Source organism: Gekko japonicus, unplaced genomic scaffold (assembly GCF_001447785.1).
Source record: "Gekko japonicus isolate JY-2015 unplaced genomic scaffold, Gekko_japonicus_V1.1 scaffold3103, whole genome shotgun sequence".
Classification (NCBI taxonomy): Eukaryota; Metazoa; Chordata; class Lepidosauria; order Squamata; family Gekkonidae; genus Gekko; species Gekko japonicus.
The window spans coordinates 37,626-47,438 of NW_015164294.1; the positions used below are offsets into that span (position 1 = coordinate 37,626).

The 9,813-nt window shown below is 49.3% G+C and overlaps 1 protein-coding gene across 1 annotated transcript in view; it reads right to left on the bottom strand.

Moving 5' to 3' along the window:
• Positions 1–5,528: 5,528 nt before the first annotated feature.
• Positions 5,529–9,813, bottom strand: part of ZBTB47 (zinc finger and BTB domain containing 47) — a 53,487-nt gene continuing 49,202 nt past the window's right edge. Inside the window, exons 6-7 of the mRNA XM_015408791.1 lie at positions 9,245–9,389; positions 5,529–6,537 (exon numbers count right to left, since the gene is read on the bottom strand). Coding sequence (XP_015264277.1) covers positions 6,131–6,537; positions 9,245–9,389 — 552 coding nt within the window. The 3' untranslated portion in view covers positions 5,529–6,130. The remainder of the gene's footprint in view (positions 6,538–9,244; positions 9,390–9,813) is intronic.

Genomic DNA, 9,813 nt, shown 5'->3' on the forward strand with positions numbered 1-9,813 from the left:
ACGTTTCAGCAATAGCTGTGACTGGCATCCTCAGAGGTATAACACAGAAAGATGGAGTACTCGCTGTGTCAAGCTGAGAAGAAAAATGGTAGGCAGACAATTTATATCTACTCAGGAAGGTGGGGTAGGGCTGACTCATTATCTTGTAGGAGTTCCCCAGGCTGTGAACATGCTAATGGAGGAGCGTTCCTGAGAAGGTTCTTTTGCATATGGACTGGCTGTTGAAATTCTAATCTTATCTGTAGTGCTGTTGTAAGATGTAGAGCATTTTGTCAGAGTATTTTGTCACAGAGAGTACTCCATCTTTCTGTGTGATACCTCTGAGGATGCCAGTCACAGCTGTTGGCGAAACATCAGGTCCTACAATGCCAAGACTATGGCCATACAGCCCGGAAAATCTACAACAACTAATATTCATACAGCACTTTTGTATACAAGTGCTTAAATTTCAGCTTCCCAGGTCTGGGGGAAATGCTCCTAATTCAGGCTTGGGAAATGAGACTGGGAGGCTGTCTACCTCATCCCTTCTAAAGGATCAAGTCTACCGAAGGGTGTATGGGCTTGTGTTGTAGATCTGCATCTTGTGGGTGAACAGGGAGGATCTGTGGCTGGCGTATGAACTCCTAGCAAGTTGATGGTGGAAGTGAGTTTCCAACCAGGAACTTCCCAATTCGTAGCTCAGAATTTGACTCACTGTGCAGCGCCAGCACTGAGAAGATTTGGATCCAGAGCAGTTTTATCTGATTTCCTACGAGCAGCCACAAAGGGCGATAGGTTCCACACTGGATCATGTTCTGATGGAGGGCTGCAGGATCACACCTCTTGCAGAGTCGGGACATCCCTGTGCCCATGCCATCTTCCTAGGGTTGCCAGTCTCCAGGTGGTGAAAATCCAAACACAACATCCGTGGCAGAAATAACGAGGAGTCAATAAAGATATGCTTGCAAAATCATTTACTGTAGTAATTCTGTAGAAAATTATCTTCTATTATCACTCACACGCAACGAATGCTGCGCAATGTAAACAATCCGTTTCACAATAATTGCTTTATCTGAGCGTGTAGCAATCACAATTCTTATCGATTCCTACTTGTGAATTCTGATATTAGAGAATCAACACGGAATGTTTCCTTCTAGAGTTGATAAGTAGGAATTGATAAGAGTTGTGATTGCTACACGCTCAGATAAAGCAATCATTGTGAAACGAATTGTTTTCATTGTGCAGTATTTGTTAGCGTGTGAGCGTATTATAGAAGAGAATTTTCTACAGAATTACTACAGTAAATGTTTTTGCGAGCATATATTTATTGACTCTTCATTATTTTTGTCACAGACGTTGTGTTTGAATTTCCACTTCCTCCCATGACCTCTCATTTTTCGTCTCCAGGTGGTGGCTGGAGATCTCCCAGAATTCCAACTGATCTCCAAATTTACACAGATCAGTTCCCCCAGAGAAAATGGCTGCTTCGGAAGGTGGACTCTATGGCATTATAACCTGCTGAGGTGCCTCCCATACCAAAACTCCCCAAAACCTCTAGATATTCCCCAGCCCAGAACTGGCAACCCTACAGAAGAATCGTTATCGAGTTAATGGTAATATGGAAGGACAGCATTATTTCTTTTAGGGGACAATATGTAAGCAAAGGGGCAGTTCCCCCTCCCTACTCCTGCAGATTCTCCTCACAGCCTTCTCCTCACCGCAATAATAGGGCTTATTTCTGACTCGGGCCGTCCAAGGAAAAACCAGGGGGGAGAATTAGTGCTTGAGAAACAAGAAGACTTGTAAATTCTCACTTGAACTTGTCCCCCTCTGCCTCACATTATGTAGCAAAGACAAACTGGGAGCCCCATCTTTTCCCCTGGAATATGCAGCGCCCCCCTTGGAGGAAGGGATTAAAAATGAACATTCCCCACCGAAAGAAATGCAGCTGCTGACACGGAAGCCGGCACTCCCTCTCGATCTGAAAGGCATACCAGAGAAATACAAAGCTCGCCTCAATTATTTATGATGCAGCGATGCTTCCCTCGCGCGTTAGGAGTAAAACATTATGCGGATTATACGTGACGGTTAAAACGAAAAGTCGTAGTATATTTCCTCGGATATTTCTGAAGAGGCTGCTGGGAAAAAATGGGTAAGGACAACAGTCCACCCACCTGCTTCTGCCCCCAACCACCCCCCAGTATACAGAATAAAGTGCTTCATTGCAATTTTTGTTCACGCTTAAAAGAAAGTCACCGATACTCGCTTTTCTTTTCCTTCTCCGCAGAGGTGGGTCATAGATGCCAAACGCCAGAGAAGTGACACACGGCCCACTGTCGAGCATTAAGAAAATTCATTTGAGGCATGTGAAGAGCTGCGTACCTCCCCCTCTCCTTTTTCTTCTTCCAAATCATTACATGCTACTGAAATGTTGGGGCAGGATGAACACCACCCCTCCTCCCCAGCTTTAACGACCTCGGCGTAGTCTCTTGGAAGAGTTTGTCAGGTACAGTCCTACAGAAAAGTCTCCAATCCAGAGGGCTGAACCCCTCAACGCTTCCTCCCAAAGAGTTCGGACTGCGGCTTGTGTCTCGGCCTCCTGATTATTGCACTATCTTGACTTTTCTGTTTGTCTGAGCCACAACCTCATCGCACCTTTCGCGTTTGTTCACAAGTTATGGCTGTTGTTCCAGGGGCCAGCCCTGCATTAGTACAGATTCACACACACACACACAAACCCCCCCATACATAGAGAGGCAATTCTTAACTGGAAAAATTTCTTCGGGTTTTGGACTTGAGGGAAGGCCGGAACGAGGAACCCCAGAATAAGACATCCGACACAACTCTGACGTTGACCGTGGACTTCTTTGTGCAAACAGGTTCAGGAAGGTAACAGGGGCAAAGCCATCAGTGCTCTTCCAGGGCCGAAGCTTCATCCATTTCAGGGGGCGACCTGTGCAGGGGAGGTGTTTTTGCAACGAATGTAACTTGCGTGGCAGCGGCGGAACACTGAGAGACTGACATTGCACCCAGAAGTTTCTTTAACCGTCAACAGACTTGCAATTAGCCTATCCAGGAAGAGTTATCACGATGGATTAATAAAGTGCAAAAAAGTTAAAATAATAAATTCTTAATATCACCCCCCCCAAAAAAGGCCGGACTTCCTTCCCAAGCTCCGCCGCTTCTGCCGGAAGAGAACTTGGGTGAGTTCATTTGTGTATGAGTTTGCTTTGTTGTGCGGTGTCCCGCTGAAGAACAATGTCTCCATACGGGGACCCAAGAAGGATGTAGACCAAGTCCAGATAGTGAATGCACTCAATGCTCTAGAGACCCACCCAGAAAGTATGTGACTGGAATCAACACAGAACTGGGGAAACGAGACCCGGGTTCTATATACATGTGAATGAGAAGGGGACTAGGGGACCGAGAGGAAGCCAAAAGTGCTTCGCTGGTACCATTTCCTGGATCAACCAGTTTTATCCTCACCTCTCCCACTACGCAAGAAGGAAGGGGCTGCTCATAATGCAGGGAGAGAGCAGCAAGAAGTCTCACCAAGTGACTGATGACATCGAGATAGGGAAAGTGAGGAGATAAGAAGCTCTGGTGGAGAACCCATGCATTCAACATTCCACCAATCTTGGCTTCGCCATAAGAACATAAGAGACCCCGATGTTGGATCAAGCCAAGGGCCCATCTAGTCCAACACTCTGTCACACAGTGGCCCAAAAATACCAGGGCCCATCAGGAGGTCCACCAGTGGGGCCAGGACATTAGAAGCCCTCTCACTGTTGACCCCCCCAAGCACCAAGAAGACAGAGCATCACTTGCCCTAGAGTCCCTATCTATACCTTGTGGCTAATAGCCACTGATGGACCTCTGCTCCATATGCTTATCTACTTCCCTCTTGAAGTCGTCCATGCTTGTAGCCGCCACCACCTCCTGTGGCAGTGAATTCCATGTGTCAATCACTCTTTCAGTGAAGTACTTCCTTTTATCCGTTCTAACCCGACCGCTCAGCGATTTCATGGAGTGCCCGCAAGGAGTTCTTGTATCGTGAGAAAGGGAGAAAAGTGCCTCTTTCTCTACCTGCCCCATTGTACCTCTTTCTCGCCATCCCCATTGTCATACCCTGCTTCGTGGGAATAGACCAGCGGGTCAACCCATTTCCACCCAAGGATTCAGAGTTTTAACAAAGAGATTGACCGAATTGACGCAATCTTCCTGCGACGCATTCTTGGACTACCTAACTCTGCTACCTATTATTCTCTCTGTGCTGAGCTGGGTCTCCATCTGTTAGACTCGCGGGCATGGATGAAAGATGAAATATTGGCTCCACATCCATCTTAGTGCCCCCAGCATAGCCTTATTGCACTCCTGACTATGGACCCCTATGTATCCAAGTGGTCACAGGCGATAACGTCTAAAATACGCTCAATTGGCATCGACCTGGACAGCATGGAAAATCAAGATGAGACCTTTATATACCGGACGATTCGTAAAAGAATTTGGGACATCGAAGCCCAAACAATCCAGGCTGGTGCCAGGGGCACTTGTCCCCCCGTTTCCCTTGGCCTCAGATATGCACCAAATAGTCTGGCCCGATACTTCTCTAATCTGGTAATCCCGCTGCAATGGAGAGCCTGTATGCTGGCCAGATTCAATGTTTTCCCCTCATCCTGGGTCTCAGGTAGATATAGAGGCATTTCAAAATGTGACAGAATCTGCAAATGCTCACTTAGAGAACCCGATACCTTAGATCACTGGTGGCGAACCTATGGCACGGGTGCCAGAGGTGGCACTCGGAGCCCTCTCTGTGGGCACGCGTGCCATCGCCCCAGCCCGGCCCAGACCATCATTAAAGTGTCGAATTCTCTGCCAAATAATTTCAAGTAGATGAAAGCATTTGGGATTGCTTTCCTTACTTTGTTTGGATCTTCTTAAGTTAACGTATGAGTTGTTTTTTTCTAAAGTACGTATGAGTTGTTTTTTCTAAAGTAAAACCTCAGTATTCAGGTTAAATTGCCGTGTTGGCACTTTGCGATGAATAAGTGGGTTTTGGGTCACAGTTTGGGCACTCGGTCTCTGAAAGGTTCGCCATCACTGCCTTAGATCATATTCTGCTACGCGGCCCCTTCCATTCACATCTCCGACTATCTTCGATTAAGCCCTTACGGTCTAGGATCAATTCTGATACTCGTCCCGTGGTTGGGGGGAGGTGCCGATCATACCTCACTCCTGTGGCGCGGCAAAGAAGCGGCGCTGCGGGGGTTGTGTTGGTTTTTTTTAACCCAAATGTTCACATGCGCCTTTGGGTGCTTCTGCGCACCCGTGGAGATTTGACAAAAAAAAAACCCTTTTCGCGACGGGACATGGGCGGGCGCCGGATGCCACGAGCTAACATCGGAAACGTGATCTGACGCCTGCCCTTGCCCCGCGGTTTCCGGAAACTAGTACCTCGGAGGTACTAGTTTTTTTACAGCACATCTTCGGAGTGAAGCCTCGGGTGAGCCACGGGAGCTCTACGCTTCGCAGATGTGGCGGTGAGATTGTGCCCGGAAAATCTTCCATCTCTCTAGCGTGCCTAATACTCCGTGTGACCGGGGCCTTAATATTGGTGTGCTCTAAGATTTACAGATGCAATTTTAGCTTGATGAAGTTCTTCTCTTACTGATTTTATATGCCAATAAAGGTTTCGTATTGTATTGTGTGAGAGGGCCGTGTTTGCTCCTTCCGAACTGTTGGCCCAGGTTCCAAAGGAGAGACGCGAGCCCATTCCCCACTATACCACAGGTGAGGAGTTGGTAGAAGGAGGGGAGGATTACTGTTTGCATCATAACCATTGGCAAAATCCACCCCGGAGCATCCCTAGACCTCCAGAGCAAGTGGCGTTTGGTCTACACCCTTCCACATGCAAGGAAAACAGAAGATCTCTTTCCAATGATATGCAAAATGGGAAGCAAAGATGGCTTACTGGCTCAGGCCAAGAACCCCAATCCCTTCAACACTGTAGACTAAAGGCAAAGCCTGTTGACCCCCCCAAACCCAACTCAACCTTCTCCGCAACCCTCCACGATGTTCGTGACCGAGACATCTGGCCGTCTCCTGAACCGCAGAACAGTTGATGCGTGAGCCCGACGAGAAGGGGAGACTCCTAGTGATTCAAGTTCACTCTGCTTGCTGGGAAGAGAGGAGGCGGTGGCGGTAAATGAGGAGGCGGGGGGAGGCTCTGGGCATGCATGAGCGGCAAAGGGAGCGCATGGGCGTGTGCCGTGGGGTGAAGCGGGCCGCTGGGGGCCAGGTGAGCCGGGTTGGCACTCTGGGGAGCAGGGAAGCCGATGGAGTTCGGGTCGCTGTTGTTGACGGGATCCGAGGCCACGGAGTTGCTGACCCGGAAACACTTCTCCTTGTGGGCCTTGAGCATGTTGGAGAACCGGAAGCGCTGGCCGCAAACGTCACAAGGGTAGGGCTTCTCTCCCGTGTGCGTCCGGCGGTGCCGCTTCATGTTCGGGCGGCTGGTGAAGCTCTTCCCGCAGATCTCACAGATGTAGGGCTTTTCACCTGGCAGGGAAGTCGCAAGATGGGTTAGACTAGAGCAGGGGTGGACAAACTGTGGCTCTTTCACACATATTGTGTGGCTCCTCCCGGCAGGGCGGCTGGGGAAGCAAAGGGGAGGCATGCCTCCCTGATCGGTCTTCCCTTCCCCAACCAGTGTTCTTTTCACCTTTCTTTTTCTCCCTTCCTTCCTTTCCTTTCCTTCCTCCCTCCCTTCCTTCCCTTCCTTTCCTCCCTCCCTCCCTTCCTTTCCCTCCATCCTTCCTTCCCTCCCTTCCTTCCTTCCTTCCCTCCCTTCCTTCCCTTCCTTCCTTCCTTCCTTTCCTCCCTCCCTCTTCCTTCCTTCCTTCCTTCCTTCCTTCCTTCCTTCCTTCCTTCCTTCCTTCCTTCCTCTTTTCCTTCCTTCCCCTCCCTCTCTTCCCCATCTATTTGCTTTCTTTGTTTCGCTCTCTTTCTCTCTTTCTACCTCTTTCATTCTTTCTTTCCACCACTCTCTCTCTTTCTCTCTCTCTTAGACAAACAAACATCAGTTTGGTGTAGTGGTTAAGTGTGCGGACTCTAATCTGGGAGAACCGGGTTTGATTTCCCCACTCCTCCACTTGCACCTGCTGGATGACCTTGGGTCAGTCACAAGCTCTGGCACAGCTGTCCTTGAAAAAGAGCAGTTTGTGTCAGAGTTCTCTCAGCCCCACCCACCTCACAGGGTGTCTGTTGTGGGGAGGGGAAGGGAGAGGAGTTTGTAAGCCGCTCTGAGACTCCAAGTGAAGGGCGGGGTATAAATCCAATCTCCTCTTCTTCTTCATCATCATTAGCAAACAAATAAATATCATTGGACAAATAAATATCACTATCTGTTTCTACCCCTTTTGTTTTTATTTTTGGCAGTCTCGTTTGATGTTAATAAAATGCAGCTCTCAGACATCTAACATTTATTCTATTTGGCTCTTACATTGAACAAGTTTGGCCACCCCTGGACTAGAGGGACAGATGCAGCGCCTGGCGTGCTCTTTCCAAGGCTATACAGACTCTGCATTAAATGAAAGCTATTTGTAGCATAGATACAATTATATATGGAAGCCGCATCCCGCAGAGAACGGCAACATTAGAGCACGAGAGGACACATTTTGTCACCTGCGGAGGGATTCATCATAGAATCATAGAATGTTAGAGTTGGAAGGGTCCTTGCAGGTCATCTAGTCCAACCCCCTGCACTCTGCAGGAGCAGAGCTGAAAGAGAGCCCTACATACCTACAACGTAGTTGTAGAGGGAGTTTTGCTCGTTCCCATCTTCATGATGTAAAGGGAATGTAACAAAAACAATTAAAAGCCATCATGTCAAACGACTCATGGTGACCCCCTATAAGGTTTCAAGGCGAGAGAGGAACAGAGGTGGTTTGTGTAGCTACCTTGGTGTTCCTTGGTGGTCTCCCATCCAAATATTAACCAAGGATGGACTAATCTGGGAGAACCGGGTTTGATTCCCCACTCCTCCACTTGCACCTGCTGGATGACCTTGGGCCAGCCCTTGTTCTGTCAGAGCTGTTCTTGAAACAGAGCCGTTTCTGTCAGAGCTCTTTCAGCCCCAACTCCCTCCCAGGGTGTCTGTTGTGGGGAGGGGAAGGGAAAGGAGTTTGTAAGCCACTCTGAGACTCCTCTGGGTAGTGAAGGGTGGGGTATAAATCCAATCTCTTCTTCTTCTCTTCTTAGCTTCCGAGATCTGATGAAATCAAGCTTGCCTGGGCCGTCCAGGTCAAGGCATAGACAATCGGAGGGGGGTTTGCCATTGCCCGCCTCTGCATAGCAACCTTGGACTTCCTCGGTGGTCTCCCGTTCAAGTATCAATGAGAGCTGACCCTGTTTCGCTTCAGAGCTCTGACGTGATCAGGCTAGTCAGGGCTATAAAAAGGTAAAAGGTAAAGGTTCCCTTGCTCGAAAGCCAGTCGAGTCCGACTCTAGGGTTGCGGTGCTCATCTCCGTTTCAAAGCCGAAGAGCCAGCGCTGTCTGAAGATGTTTCCATGGTCATGTGGCCGGCATGACTAAACACCAAGGCGCACAGAACGCTGTTCCCTTCCCACCGAAGTGGTACCTATTTATCTATTTGCAATTTCGTGCTTTCAAACTGCTAGGTTGGCAGGAGCTGGAACTAGAGACAGGAGCTCACCCCGTCTTCTCACTCCGTCATGCGGGACACTCGGGTCTCGAACTGCTGAACTACTGACCTTCCACAGCCTGCAGTTCAGCGTCTTAACCCCTTGAGCCACCGCAGCTCCACATCAGGCTGCTAATTAATAATTATCGTATCGCATTGTGTGTAGTAAGTCTAGCTCACCAGCGAGTGGTGCATGATGCTAACAGGGTAGCCATGTTCGTCTGCGGTAGAACAGAATAGATCCAAGCCCCTTAGAGACCACCAGGATTTTTGGAGTACGAGCTTTCAAGCATCAAAGCTCCGGGAAGCCTCAATTTGTCTCAGAGCCGTGCAGGGAAAAGGGTTTAACCCTTCAACCTCCACTCCACTGGTATCTGACGAAGGGAGCGTTGGCTCTCAAAACCTCCTGCCCCGAAAATCTCGTTGGTCTCCAAGGTGCTATGGGACTCGAATCAAGCTCTTCTACAGCAGGCCAACACGGCTCACTGCCAGAAACGCAAATAAGTTAATAAGACTGTTTCATGGATAGGAGGGGGAGGCAGAATCTCGCAGAGGGCCCTCACCTGTATGGGTTTTCATGTGCTCATCGAAATACTGCTTCATGTTGAAGTCCTTCCCGCACCACTGGCACATGAACTGCTTGTGGCCGATGTGGATGCTCATGTGGGATCGGAGCTGGTACTTGTACTGGAAGCACTCGTTGCAGTTCTGGGAAGAGAAAGGGGCGGAGCCCCGATGCCATCACCAAATGCAACAAAAACAGGTAGAGCCAAAGTGCATCTTGATCGACATTCCGCGGCCAACAGCCACAGCCTGCCGAGGGCTAACGCCGCCACCACCACCCTGGACCACGATACCCTCTCACTCCCACCCTGCTCGGGCTTAAACTCAAGACGACCCAAAAACAAATCATGTGGTTTGCTTGGCCTTCAGGGACCCCACAAGGACCAGGACTCCTGAAACAGTGTCCCTCTTGGCAGCTCAGCCAAGAATCATAGAATCACAGAATCACAGAGCTGGAAGGGGCCCCACAGGCCACCCAGTCCAACCCCCTGCTCAATGCAGGATTAGCCTAGAGCATCCCTGACAAGGGCTTGTCCAGCCGCTGCTTAAAAACTGCGAGCGAGGGGGA